This window comes from Lampetra fluviatilis, chromosome 54 (assembly GCF_964198595.1).
Source record: "Lampetra fluviatilis chromosome 54, kcLamFluv1.1, whole genome shotgun sequence".
Lineage (NCBI taxonomy): Eukaryota > Metazoa > Chordata > Hyperoartia > Petromyzontiformes > Petromyzontidae > Lampetra > Lampetra fluviatilis.
This window is the reverse complement of record NC_136328.1, coordinates 9,537,099-9,552,360: the sequence shown is the minus strand read 5'-3', so window position 1 is coordinate 9,552,360 and position 15,262 is coordinate 9,537,099. Positions and strand designations below refer to the sequence as shown.

The window sequence follows — 15,262 nt, the reverse complement described above, 5'->3', positions numbered from 1 at the left end:
CTGCTGATGCTGCACAAATTCTGCCTGAGTTGGACTCCTGCTGCTGTTGCCAGCGCTGGGATGGAGAATCTGACTCCCTGCCCTCAACATACAAGTCAACAGTTTCTGGGCACAGGCTCAAAGCGTCAAACGTCCAGCAACAAGCAGCACTATTAGAGGGTTGTAATTGGTAATTAGAGTTGACATTTGAATAGAATTGAGCAAGGTTCTTATTATTATTGTAATAGAATGGGGGAAAGAGACGACGGGAGGAGGGGATTCCAGAGTGGAGAAGCGCGAGGGAGGTGAGGTGAGTGGCAGTGAGGTGAGTGGCAGTGAGGTGAGTGGGAGAGTGGCAAAGTGGGTAGGTGAGTGGATGTGTGAATGGGTGTGTGAGTGGGTGGGTGAGTATATGAGTGGGTGGGTGAGATGTTGTGATTTGTCGTGTGGTGGTTGAGCACCACGTGGTGGTGGTTGTGGTGCTGGTTGCACACCGTGTGCTGGATGAGACGACTCAGTCAGCGTCTGTACGGACCGAGTCCTCAGCACAGGAGGAGGAAGCCAGCGGAGTGAAGTTCACGGGAACGGTGACCACGGCAGTAGTAGCGACAGAAGAGCGACAGGGAGGCGACTGTCCGCTTGTGAGTGACTGGCTATTTGACACTGTGAGAATCCGGTTTCATCACAGTTGGTCGGGAGGCTGAAAACCTGGGTCTGGATTCGAACCCCGTTTCTTGGGATCGAATCCATGCCACTGACCCGCTGAGCCACCAGCACACCGACATCAGCCCCCTCGTCTATCCCCCCGGGAGAGTCTCACCGAGTCTCAAGACTCTCGTCAAGTTGGTTGCAGCAGTCGGGGATGTGGGGTTGGTTGGCCGATGCCAGTTCCACTGTGGGTGTGGGGTTAGCTATGGGAGGAGAAGCCCGTGAGGAAACAGGGGGGCGGGGGGGGGAACGTACGGGCATGCTAAGGCGGGGCAATGTTCCAGAGGTCATCAGAGACGTAACCACCGGCGATAGCGGCACACAGAGGACTCTTATCCCGCAGCCGCACACTGCCAGGGGCGGGCGGGGAGAGGAATTATTTCTCACCACCAGTGGTGCGTTAGATAGCAATTCTTACTCACCCCCTCACCACCAGTGCACCAGTGGTGAGTAACAATTCACACAGCAAGATTCAGCAGCGATCAGATTTGCGACAATTTACCTGAAGCTGCGCCAAGTATCGTCAGGACTAGCACCACAAAGTCAGAATCACGACACCTGAGAATCCTGTTTCATCACAACTCACTCTGTGTGAGTCTATGGCCTCTATGGGTCTCTGTACGAGTCTATGGGTCTCTGTGTGTGGCTATGGGTCTCTGTGAGTCTATTAGTCTTTGTGTGAGTCTATTGGTCTTTATGTGGGTCTGTATGTGAATCAATTGGTCTCTGTATGTCTATGGGTGTCTATGTGAGTCTATGGATCTCTATGTGAGTCTATTGGTCTCTGTATGTCTATAGATGTTTATGTAAGTCTATGGGTCTCTATGTCAGTCTATGGGTCTCTATGATGGTCTATGGGTCTCTGTGATGGTCTATGGTGACCGGCCATTATGAACCGCACACCCCTTCGCTCCTCCTGCACCCATCTCCCTACACTTTCACTCCCTTGTCCGGTATCTTTTCCCCCCCCTCTTCTGAGCGCTTATCATCATCATCATCGTCACCACCCATGTAGGCCAAGTTGTCGCTTCCATCTTCATCGTCGCCCTTCGCCCCGGCCAGGGTGGTGATGTCCGGGATGTCGCTGCGGTGCCAGCGACACCGGATGAGGCGGTAGATGGCGACTCCCGGAATGAAGAGGCAGGGCAGGGCGACGAGCAGGACGATGATGAAGATCATCCAGGCCGGGTAGGGGAGCTGCTCCTTCTGCGGGAAGTCAGACTGCAACCGCCCGGCGATGAACGTGCAGAGAGGTGGAGAAAGAGAGAGGGAGAGACAGAGAGATGCAGAGAGAGCGGCAGAAGCAGAGAGAGATACAGAAAGACACTCGTGTAAACCTCTTTCCACTGGCACATCTGAGCTGAAACAGAACCAAACTGTGCTACACACGCCGGCGTCAGCAGTAATGCGATCTCAATTGGGGCCGAGCAGGGCCAGGGGCAGGGCTGATGGCGCGTTCTACGCGTGTGACGTTGGTTAGTATGCAGTGAGCACGAGCCACCTCCCACGGTGTTACCCCCCCGGCGCGACGGTGCCACCCCCACGGCATCACCTTCTGCCTTCTCTGTCCATCATGGCCGACAAACGAACAATAGAAACGGCCTGCGAGCGAATCACCGACCACGCAGATGTCAGCCAATCACACGGCGCCGTGCTAGCCAATGTGATTACTCGATCGGTGAATCTCTTGCCAATGAATCCACGCAGTGATTAACCGTCGGTGAATCGATGCTCTAACGTTGCTGTCGGCTCGACTGTGAGCAGAATCGATAATGCAGACACCTCGATTCGGGCTCCACAAGACCAGGCATGGGCATAGACACGCCCCCACGAGGCAATGCCACGCCTACTTTCTTCTACATATGGGTAGATCGCCAAATGGTGATTTTGTGGGGTGTCTGGTTTGAGTTTTGTCTCACAGCGCCGCAGGGCTCCCTGCTCGCTCTTGGGGAGGTTAGCGGTTCGGCTCCACGGCCACCCTGGACACCACTGCTGCTGCGGTGCGCGTGCAGTAGCCTCCTGATTGTCTGCATGAAGGACGACCGCAAATAATTCAGAATAATTGAAGATCGCGTATTATCCAACAATATCCATTTCAGCGGGTCTCTAGGCCAAAAACTACTAATATAGGTAAAAATTATGTTTAAGGTAACAAAATGTAATTTGTTAATGAACAAAACTAAAAACTTTTGAAAAGAATTGACCGATCGATGCGCGTGCTCAGTGATAACACTTTCCTGCTCCCGCGCAGCAGAAGACTGCGCCCAATAAGTGGACAGCAGCAGAGCCACGCCAATCAACATCAATCGAACTCCGCCTACGGGTATAGAGATATGCAACTACTGTACTGTAGAGTGGATTTCTGAATAACTGGAGCAGATATTTGTTCGGTGTAAGCACGTGACTTGTAGTAAACATTTTCAAGAATAACAATGTGTAACCGTTATTAGATTATTAATTTGGGCTTAAGGGAAAATCTATTAGTCATCAATTTACGTCAAAATCTCAGGTGTGCGGTTAATCTGCAAGTTGGATAAACCAAACGCGGATAATCGATAGTCCACTGCACTCACTGTAACAGGACCACGACTGCCGCTACTTACACGCGCCGTCCGCATCACTCCCAGCGGACGTTAAAAACCACGTGACGTCCTTCACAAGAGGAGTGCCACTGTGTGCCGGCGGCATCGTCAGGGTAAACAATTCTAAGAATGGATCGCACGGCAGCAACGTCACCCCCTACTGGAGCACCGCAGAGCTCGGGCAATGGCTGTTAGCGCCGGTCCTGGCTCTCTACCCGCTCGTCATTGTTACGTGATAGGCGACACGACAACACGTAACAGTGACACGTGACGTCACCAGAGGCAGTGCCATGTGGCGTCTGCCATTGACCAAAACGTCGTCTATGAGATACTTTTGCTTGTTAACAACGGCCACCGTTTGCCGCTAAGTGGTGGTGACGTTACCACGGCGCTCGTGACAAGCTAGGCGTGCTTTGAGCTCTTCGCGTGATGTGTTAAAAGCCCATTGCTGGCAGGAAGTCACGGGACAGACCCAGGTGCCATGTGACTTGACTGCTGTGCAAGGCGAGGTGCAGGAGGATGTCACGGCACAGACCCAGGTGACGTGGGCTGACCGACGAACACGCCAAGTTCCGTCACGTGCGCTCGCGTGACCGCGGTCGATCGACGGAGTGGCCGGTTACTATCCAGCAGCGGAGTACACGTGACTCACAAACTTGGGGTTCCAGGACTCGTAGGTGAGCGGGGTCTGGGTCTGCACGACGATGTAGGCGACGAAGACGACGACGAGCAGCAGGGGGCTGATGAAGCGCCACGTCACCATCCAGTAGTAGTTGGGCTTCCTCCCCGTCATGAATTTGAGGTCGCTGCTGAACCTGGATGCAAAGGTCATCGGGGTCATCGTGACGCGAGCGACCCCCACCACTCGTACCGTGTGTAGCTGTGTCTCTATCGCAGTCTCCTGCTTCTCACTGGCTCTTGGTCTCTTGTCTACCTCAGTCTCCCTGTCTCTCTCATTGCCTCTCTCCCTCCTTGTTTCCCTGTCTCTCTGCCTCTCTCTCTCTCTGTCTCTCTCTCGGCCTTTCTGTCTCTCTCTCTTTACCTCCCTCTCACTGTCTCTCTCTGCCTCAGTCTTGACAGTAATAGTGATGTCATTCTATCACCATCATGATCGTCATCCAGGCATGGTCAGCCCACTGCTGGATAGAGGCCTGCATTCCTCTCAAAATCAGAATATCTATCCTGGAGAAATCCGATGAGCTATAAAGCTCTTTTTCACAGATGTCCAGTAGGGGTACGTCAGAAAGTTACATGAAACAATACAAATACTGTAACGATAGGAGTGCAAAGTATAGGAAAGGTAAACAAATCACTAACATATAAATAAATAATCTAAAGCTAAACCATTTTTATCTTACCAGATAAGGCTCACTGAGCTATATAGCTCATTTTTAGCACCGACCTGGCCACAAATGATTGCTCAACGAAGTGGCTTATCACGTGGAAATGTATAGCAGCCAAATAATCTAAATGCGTGATGTGGATTCTAAATGTGGAAGGAAAAACCGGAGGACCCGGAGAAAAATCCACACGACCATGGGGAGAACATGCAAACTACAAATATTCAGCAGGCGTCAGGGTCGGGATCTAACCCCTGACCTCTTGCACACCAGGCGAGGAAGATGACATCGCGTCACCGTGGCGCCCCTTGAATATAAAATAAATAAACTATATAAGTTCTAATTGCATAAGTACATCAGTTCGCAAGCTTGGGCAAGACAACAAACTGAGAGCAAGAACAGTCCCAGACCACACCAAGACAACACAATCACTCGATGAAATTGAACGTTAAAATGTCACCATCGACACACGGGCAAGGGCCACAGTTACACATCATACTGCCAAATGTGGCTCTATCCAGCACGAATGTTCTAATTTAGAATATTCCTTGAAGGAAGATGTATGATGTTACGGAAGGAAACGAGGTTGTTGTTCCAAAGCGTTGGTGCTGCAATGGCAAAGGCGTTGTCACCGATTCAAATTCTTGTTCTTGGGATAGTTAAAAGGCAATTATATGGATATCTTAACTTTCATGGGTTTGACAATGGGGTTCATGAATTAGCTAAGCATAGCACAGATTTTCCAAAAAGGAATTCATGGATGAACAAGGCCCAATGAAGACGTATTCTTGCATCGAGTGATGTGAGATTGGATTGAAAGTAGAGGTCGCAACGGCGAGTCCCGTACGGCACATCCAGAGTAAACCGAAGAGCAAAATGATAAAGCGGCTCGGGTCTGTTGAGTGATTCACTCGCAGCTGATCTGTAAGCAGCGTCACGGCAGCCAAACAGAGTGGGAGAATGATCATCGCTTCAACAATCTGCGATCCACCCAGGAGAACGCAGCCGCTCCTCACACGGGGAACTGTCTCCACCGTCGCTCCGTCTCCCAACCCGCGGGGGATGGTGGATCACCACCCTCGCTCCCGGGACGCTCTCGACCTCCCCTGCCCCCGCGTGGGGCGGTGCGGCGTGCTGGTGTGTGGGTGCTGGGGCCAGTGTGGTGGGGGCGGTATGGTGGGGTGTGGTGGGGGGCTGTGTGGTGGGGGGTTCGGTGTGGTGTGGTGCCGTGCGGGGAGTGTGGTGGGATGCGGGGGCGGGGTGGGGGATAAAAAGTCCCCGCCTGGTCTCCGCCACGCAGACGGCGGCGTCTGGCACAGACAGCAACACGCTCACAAACACTCACACTCCCGTTTACACTCACACCCCCATCAGGAACACGCTCACAAACACTCACAAACACTCGCACACTCACCTCTATACTCACAAACACTCACACTCACCTCCACACTCACACACCCATCAACAACACAGTCACACACTCACACACTCACCTCTACCCTCACACACCCATCAGTAACACACTCACAAACACTCACACTCACCTCTACACTCGCACACCCATCAGTAACACGCTCACAAACATTCACAAACACTCACACACTCACCTCTACACTCACACACCCATCAGTAACACGCTCACAAACACTCGCACACTCACCTCTACACTCACACACCCATCAGTAACACGCTCACAAACACTCACAAACACTCGCACGCTCACCTCTACACTCACACACCCATCAGTAACACGCTCACCTCTACCCTCACCTCGACCCTCACGCACATATAAACACTCGTACACTCACCTGTACACTCACTACTACCTATATATACACACACACATAGACAAAGACTCCCCGTGTAGCCTTAACAGACTGTTGGGGCAAGTGCTGTTAGCGAATGGCACCGATGAAGGCCGGCACGGCACACGAGGGGGTGGGTCGCCAGCACCACGCCCGATAAACCTACACACACACAACTATAACACAGCCATAAATTGGCACATACTCTCACACACAGACCCATAAACACAACAGCCGCCATCAAATGGCAGAGACGTCACCCCGGCACTTGAGCCACGCCAAGTGCACTTTGGGGTCATTGCGCAAAGTGCCGAAGGCTCGCCAGCAGGTCACGGGATAGACCCAGCAGGTGCCATGGGTCGATGAATGGCTGATGCACCACCTTTGCTCCCTCCTGTACCAACTTGCACTGTTTTAGCCGCTCGGCGCTCCGCTCGTTGTTGTGAGCGTCGCTCCTCTGCCCTCTGCTGTTGCTGGGGGGCGACAGCCTCCAACTGCCCAGTAGCGACATCCTTCACGAGCCTCCCCCATAAAGACCGATATTGACACCATTGGCACGTCCACTCAGCTCCACGTCCGTCTGTAGCGCATCACTCCATCTCTTCTCCAGTCCATGCCGCGTCCGTTTAGCCCCCTCTATGCGGCTAAACAGAAGCTGCTTGGGCATGCGGTGGCTGGGCTTGCGATGGCTGGGCATGCGGTGGCTGGGCATGCGGTGGCTGGGCATGCGGTGGCTGGGCATGCGGTGGCTGGGCATGCGGTGGCTGGGCATGCGGTGGCTGGGCATGCGGTGGCTGGGCATGCGGTGGCTGGGCATGCGGTGGCTGGGCATGCGGTGGCTGGGCATGCGGTGGCTGGGCATGCGGTGGCTGGGCATGCGGTGGCTGGGCATGCGGTGGCTGGGCTTGCGGGCCTCGTGACCCAGCCAACGCAGCCTCGCCTACTCGGGGAGCTCACCGATGGAACTTTATTAAGATCTTTCCAGAATCTGAGCTCCTCACACAATCCAGCGTGGTCAAACTCTAGATGGATCGTAGTCAGGCCAGCCTGAATATTTTAAATAGGTGGAGATGTTACTTTAAAGGGCCCCACGTTTCGCAAGCATAGAGAAGGGAGTATTATGAATAGAGAAGGGAGGGCAAAACTGTGGCCAATAAGACCCGACACTTCATGTGGAGCGACATAAACATACTCATAAACACATACACCTGTACGAACACACGCACACACACACACTCATAAACACACCAAAGACCAATATTTCTGAAAAGTGACCACCTATTCGAGTTTCGCATGATTGACGAGGGGGTGGGTGTCTACACATCGCAACAGGTACTAATTCAAGGCTGAGCCGACCGAGGGACACCCACGACCCGTTCATAGATTCACCACCGATGTTGGCCCTCAATGGGACTGGAACTCGGGTAGCCGGGTTCTTAGCGCAGACAACACACACACACACACACAAGACAAAGGTCCCCTGTGTAGCCTTAACCATACTTTTGGTGGAATACTTTAGCCGCACCTAGAAAGGTCGACACAGTACAAGACGGGGTGGGTGGCCAGTGCCTGTTCCCAAAAGTATGTTAAGGCGATAAGGGGAATCTTTACCTTTATCTTGTCTAAAGTTACTCAAACATTGGAAAGTGCTTCTGGTATCACACCGGCTAGCTGCCTTTGTCGCACTAGTGGTGATATTTACACACCGCACCGAGAACACACTGGTCTGCAATTTCTTAGATGTGATCTGCTTCCGAGGTTAAATGTGCTGTTTATTATGGATTTTGACGTGCTGAATTAAAATATGACAATTAAAACAACTGTTTGGCTACTGTTCCCAAGATATTTAAGTTTTTACATTTTATATTGTGTAGATAGTAGAGTTTCTCATAAATTGTAAACCGAGGTCTTTTCATGTGTTTATGGTTGCTTAATATGATAACATGTCACCTGTCCTGTTAATGTAACACTTTAAAAGTCAGCAAAAGGGTTATATAAATAGAATGTATTATGAAACAAAAGGCAAAAAACTATTATGTATATATAAAAGGATATTATTTAGTCCTTATTCAGTGTCTACTCGGCGCTTCTTGGCTTGTCTCTTGTATTCATTAAATGGAGCATCTCTTGTCACTGTCCAGCAATAGTCTGCAAGCATTGATGGGCTCCATTTGCCCTGATAGCGTTTCTCCATCGTTGCAATGTCCTGCTGAAATCGCTCGCCATGCTCTTCGCTCACTGCTCCGCAGTTCAGTGGAAAAAATCTGGATGAGAGTGCAAACAATGTATCTTTAGTGACATGTTGCATCCAAGGCTTTTGTATGCCTTGAGGTTTTCCACCAACTCCCTGTAGTTGTCTGCCTTGTTGTTTCCGAGAAAATGTGTTGCCACTAACTGGAAGGCTTTCCATTTCTTGCCACGCAGTGCGCTGTCAACTGCCTCATCTCGAAGAAGTTCACGAATCTGAGGACCAACAAAGACGCCTTCCTTTGTCTTCGCTTTATCTGAGCTTCACTTCACCTTGAAATTTTTCCACGGAGGTACTTGAAAGCTGCTTTTGTTTTGTCCATGGCTTCGACAAAGTTCTTCATCAGGCCCAACTTGATGTGTAAGGGTGGTAACAACATCTTCCTTGATTCAACAAGTGGTGGATGCTGAACACTTTTCCTCCCAGGTTCCAATGACTGTCAGAGTGGCCAATCTATCTTAATGTAGTGGGAATCTCTCGCACGACTATCCCATTCGCCGAGAAAGCAGCAATACTTTGTGTATCCAGTCTGCAGATCAAGCAAGAGAGCAACAACCTTTAAATCATGATAATAGGGTTTCCCCTTTCTGGCAATAAAACAGGTGTTAAGATGTTAAAACACCAAACTGAAACCTTTGCAAGGAATCACGTCTGCATTAACCACATATACCTGTGGTGAAGATGCAAAAAAACCATGCTCTGACAGTATGTACATTGTCTTTGAAACTGATTGGTCCACACCAGTGACAGCTTTCTTTAGAGCCTCGTCTTCAGAGCCTAGTCTCAAAACGTGTCAAATCGCCACAAAGCTGCCACTGATGTTGGTCATTGTTTATGCACCTCAAAAAATTTTCATGTTATCATAGGTTTCCTTCATATGGACTACATGCCCAAGTGGAATTGATGGAAAAACATTGCCATTATGCAGCCAAACAGCTTTAAGACTCATCTTCGATGAATCAATGAACAGTCTCCACTCATCTGGATCATGAACAATGTTGAGGGCTACCATCACACCATCGATGCTGTTGCAGGCTACAAGATCACCTTAGATGAAGAATGGGACAATATCCTTTTGACGGTCACGGAACATGGAAACCCTAACATCATCTGCCAGGAGATTCCACTGCTGCAGTCTGGAGCCCAACAGTTCTGCCTTACTCTTGGGTAGTTCCAAATCCCTGACAAGGTCTTTCAGTTTACCTTGTGTTATGAGGTGTGGTTCAGAGGAGGATGATGGGAGAAAATCTGTGTCATGTGACCTTGATGGTTCAGGACCAGAAGTTTCATCCTCTTCCTCATCTGACTCAACCAGCATTGAACCACTTCTTGGACCACATCAATTCCAGACACCCATCCATCAGATTCACCATGGAAGTGGAGAAAGATGGTACCATTCTTGGATATTCTGAAGAAGACCACACAACACTACTGCACTGCAGAGGGGCCAACTTACGTTTGCTTTGCAGCTGGTCATTGGAAACGGGATTGCCCCCTGCAGAATGGACGTGCAGCAGAGGGACCAGGCAATCGAAGGCCTTCACATCAGCTGCCATTAAACTAGATCACTCACACTCAAAGAGGGTCCGTGTGGGTGTTCATAATTCCCTCGAACAGGTTGAGGTCGACTTACAACAATTGCATGCTGAGGTCCAAGGATCATTGTCGAAGGACCACACACTAGTAATCCAGGAATCTCAGAGAGTGAATGTCTTCAGCGAGCTTTTCTACATTCCGGTCAATGTCGGGGGACGAGTACAGCTAAAGGGCATGCTGGATTCGGGATCGATGGCATGCACCATCAGTGAATAGGCAGAGCGACTGTTGATGAAGGCAGGCTTGAATCTTGTGAAACACCCAGCAGATCGCATGGTTCTTGTGGGTTGTGGCGGAATTCGGACACAACCGAAGTGTGTCTATGACCAACAATTAAGCACGGGCGGAGTAAGCATGGTCGTGCCAACCTTGGTGGTTCCGGGTCAAACCAACGATATCATAGTGGGCTCGAATGTCATCAAGCAGCTACTGAAGGCTATGAGAAAAAAAAAATCTTACCTGTGGTGGACCCTGTGTCTGGTGAAGAAATGACCGAGGAGTTTGTTTCTGCGAGTGGATCAGAATCCCGTGATGGGTAAAGTAGCTCCGAACCAGAGCGTCGCGAATTGTCACTGAGAGGATCAGAGGGCTCAAGAGCTTCATTAGAGAATGAAGAGGCTTTTGAGCGCACAATGTCGTGGGTGCTACACGGTGCTGGAGATGGGACTACTCAGGATTCTCGGGATCAGATCGGCTATTCTGTTCATGGGAGCAGTGATTTGTGTTTGATCCAAGGTTCTGTGGATTAAAGAGATGTGAGTGCGCAAGAAACTGAGGCGTTGGGAGCTCGAGTTGCTCCAGATGATTCTTAACAAAATGAGATCAGTCGTGGCTCATCACACACTTTTGATAGAGACTTGGGTACTGGTGGTAATTTAGCTCGAGCGACACAAATTGTGGGGACTAATGGGAATGATAATGAATTGGGGTGTCCTTATAGAACAAGGGCTGGAAGGGAAGTGCGGCCAATAACCCGACTAATTGAAACTATGCTACATAGACCCATTCTGGGTAACATGGGCTTATGGCGTAGGTCGAAACCAATGCTTAATATGGGCAGCCATTGTGAGATTTGTTGAGCATTTCATTAAGTTTTTGTTAATTTATTAATTTGTTCTTCCCTTATTGCCTGTCCAGAGGGGTAGGTTATTTTTGGGAACCAAAACGTGTCGGGAGGCTCAGGCAGAAGAGTGACCAAGTCCAGTGGGGTGCATAAGGCACCACATTCAACTAAGGGGACACCTGGGACGGCTCATCCTCGATGTTCTCCTTACTTTTAAAGCGAGTATCTACTAAGCTGTGATAAGGAGACCAAGTCCTAGAGGTATACTTGGGTCCAGATGCTGGGTCATCTCGTCTCGGTGTTGTACTGGATAAGTCTAGTGGCCTCTGTCGTGAGAGATGCTGATAGGTTCTATATATTTTTTTGGAAAACAGGAGTGCAATAATTAGTGTGGTTCAGGTGGGGTGAATGTAGCCGGTATGGGCTTAAATGTAAATTAACCACAAGTATAATTGTGAATGAAAGTAATAATGACCGTAGATCTGGCCCATCGGGTCACGTGAGTGCACAGTAGGCCACGCCCACCAGTAGAGTAATCAATTCAGGGTACAGGGCACCTATTCAGATTTGGGTGGACGCTGTACAGTACAGGGGTTGAGCAGTGAGATGGTGTGAATTGGGGTTGATTGCTGTGCATCTGGTCATAATGACAGATGCACGAATGCTCCTCAGAAGAACACTTTGAAATAAAGGGTTGCAGTCACACAATCCTCTGGTGTCCCTTGGTGGTGAACTCATCCAATTCTCAGAAGGAGGGCAGAACACAACGCTTAGTATCCATTCATCGCCTTCGAACTCATCATCTACTATTATTGTTGTTGTTTTTTGTACTTATTAACACTAGACTCGTTATGATTGCATTATCCATAACTTCTAGGAATAACATGATGTAATTCATATCATGTATGATGCAATACCAGGTTCAGATTACATCATTCATTGTTTTGCTCAAAAAGCAAGGACTGTCCAAACCCAGTCATAGATGTATTCATAGATCCAGTAAAATATGTATTTTAGTCATTTCTGGTTTAAATTGAGATCCATTCCCTTTATAACTCACTTATCCTCCATAATGCCCAAGTCAAGGGTCGTATATACTGGCCGAGTAGCATATCTTGAAAACTGGAGCCAATAAACAATTTGAAGCATCATTTTCATTCTCAGTGACCCATAATTTGTAAAGTTGGACTACATTTATTTCTTAAGCATGTTGGCTGTAGACCAGTGTAATTTGAGGATGGGTTATGATATTCGTCACTAGTGTTGGCCGTGAACAGGAATCGAACACAGGTCGCCGGGTTCGTAATGCAATCCACTCACCGCTGTGCGACCGCTCAACATACAACAACACACCCCACGTAACCCATCCAATCACCCATCTATTTACCCACCCACCAACTCACCACACTGCACTTCTCTCTCTGCTTTTTCCCTCGCTCCGCTCCACTCTGGAATCCCCATTCCCATCATCACCACCACCATCGTCCCTTCTACCCTCACGCTCACAACAAGAACCTCTCTCAATTCGAGACATGACTTCTCTATTCTCGTTACAACGTTGTTAGTGCTGTTTTTTGCTGGCCGCTTGGTGTTTAAGGGCCGTCGGGCGCTGTGCTGAGTGACTGTGTGTTTTAGTCAAGACATGAGGTGACCACACGGATGGGAATCAGTGGGCACCATCAGTGGACAGCACCAGTGGATCCTACCTGTGGCCACCAGTTTGCGAGGATGGGCATGGGTGGCGATGTGGCCCCCGGTTGTAGCGGCAATCTTGATGATTGGGGGGGGAGGGGGGGAGGGGGGCGCTACCTGTCATAGCCATAGAGGTAGATGACGGCGATGACCTCGAAGAAGGCGATGATGAGCAGTGGCACCGAGCCGGCATAGTTGTCAAAGACGGTGAGCCAGTAGTTCCCTGAGCTCAGCGTGAACACCAGGCCAAGCAGCATGCACGCCAGGCACAGCACGCCTGCACCGCCGCCGCCACCACCACACCCGCCACCAATCATCGTCATCATCGTCATCATCGTCATCATCGTCATCATCGTCATCATCGTCATCAGTCATCATCGTCATCATCATCGTCACTCCAATCGATTACCAATGGAAGCTTCGCCGAGTCCCACGACCCTTGTTCAGGAGGGTCCTGCCATGTGTTTGCAGTGCCAGGGGAGTCAATGGCCGTGCTCTGTGGAATCCTGCTCGGATTTGGATTCGTGATGGCGGCACACAATGGCCTCCTCTTGGGTGAGTGGTCGAGTGAGTGGATGGGTGAGTCAATGGGTGAATGGGTGAGTGGGTGGGTCAGTGAGTGGATGAGTGAGTGTGTGCGTGGGTACGTGACTGAGTGGGTGAATGGGTGGGTGAATGAGTGTGTGAGTGGATGAGTAATTGGATGAGTGGGTGTAGTGAGTCGGTGAAAAGGAGAGCGAGTGGGTGGATAAATGGATCAATGGGTGGGTGGATGGATGAGTGGGTGGATGGGTGAGAGGCTAGATGGGTGAGTTTGTAATTTACCACAAAGCACTTGAACGGCTCAAACACGTTAATATCAATCTCTCACGGTCGCTCTTCATTGGCAGCACAAAATCATCAGCACTACCATCGTCCCCATCATCGCCGTGCGGAAGCGAGCGAGGTACCTGTGACGGCCTCCTTGGGCATGGACTTGGGGATGACTCCGAGGTCGGTGAGCGGGTTGATAATCCCCTCAATGTTGCCGAACATGGTGGAGAGGCCCAGCATGAAGAGCATGATGAAGAAGAGCACCGACCACACCTGCGGCCACGCGACGCATCGCGCCCGTGGTCAGAGGCTCACGATGGCCGAGCCGGGGGTGCCGGGTCCACACCCGAGGGGCGTGCGAGTGGGGACCGCGAGTGAGTGACCCCTGCGAGTGAGTGACTCTGAGTGAGTGACTCTGTGAGTGAGTGACCTCTGGGCGTGTTCACCTGGGAGCCGGGCATGTTAACGATGGCTTCTGTGAAGATGATGAAGGCCAGGCCGGTCCCAGACGCAGCCTGGCAGGGGGGAGGAGGGGGAAGGGATTACTACACCTAACGAGCGGACAACTCACATCCTTCCCAAGTCTCCTCCCTCCACACAACAAATACAATTGCGCGTTTTACACATCCCATCAGCCCCACACACGGCCTTCTGCTGTCTGCGAGCGCATTTCATCGGCAGCATTGGTTCAAAAACGCAGGCGAAACTCCGCCCCAGTTTCGAGCTGCTAAGGAGACGCTGCATCAGTCAGCCTTGCTGGAACCTAACGCCGCAGGTTCGTTGCCTGCAGATGTAGTCGGCAAGGAACCTCGGTCCACACTACGGAGTGATCGTCACCAGCTGTGCGTGGGGCGTGGCCTCCACGAGGGTGCGAGAGCTCAACTCCGTGTTCCCACAGAGACACCATCAGGACGTTCGGTCCATCAGCCGATTGGCTTTCACGGCCTCTTCGACCTTGACCCAGGAGGTTCCAGAATTTACGAGCCGCCGTTGAGGCCCCCTCCCCATCGTCCCCAAGACCCGCGAACTCGCCCCCCCCCTCGCCCCTCCCCAGCAGTCCCTCTCCCCAGTCCCGTGCATTGTTGAGCAAGTCCTGGAGGACAACGCCTCAATTTTAATGAATCAACCCAGGAATATTTCCTCCTCCAACACCCTGAGCAGGGCCGCCACGGTGGTAAGTTGGTCGCTACCTCGCCTGCTATACAGGAGGTCGTGGGTTCCATCCCAACCCTGACACCTGCTGCTGTATTTTTGGAGTTTGCGTGTCTATCTTCTCGTGGTCGAGTGGATTTTTCTCCAGGTCCTCCGAGTTTTCCCTCCACATTGAGAATCGACATGCATTTAGGATATTTGGCTGCTATAGCTTTCCAAATGATGATGATAATAAGCCACTTTGTTGAGCTCTCATTCGAGGACAGGTCGGTTCTGAAAATAGC

The 15,262-nt window shown here is 50.7% G+C and overlaps 1 protein-coding gene across 1 annotated transcript in view; it reads right to left on the bottom strand.

The window, feature by feature from the left end:
* Window positions 1-1,617: 1,617 nt before the first annotated feature.
* Window positions 1,618-15,262, bottom strand: part of LOC144949506 (sodium-dependent neutral amino acid transporter B(0)AT3-like) — a 36,536-nt gene continuing 22,891 nt past the window's right edge. Inside the window, exons 9-13 of the mRNA XM_078879431.1 lie at window positions 14,273-14,341; window positions 13,964-14,099; window positions 13,131-13,290; window positions 3,922-4,084; window positions 1,618-1,908 (exon numbers count right to left, since the gene is read on the bottom strand). Of these exons, the coding sequence (XP_078735557.1) occupies window positions 1,618-1,908; window positions 3,922-4,084; window positions 13,131-13,290; window positions 13,964-14,099; window positions 14,273-14,341 (819 nt within the window). The remainder of the gene's footprint in view (window positions 1,909-3,921; window positions 4,085-13,130; window positions 13,291-13,963; window positions 14,100-14,272; window positions 14,342-15,262) is intronic.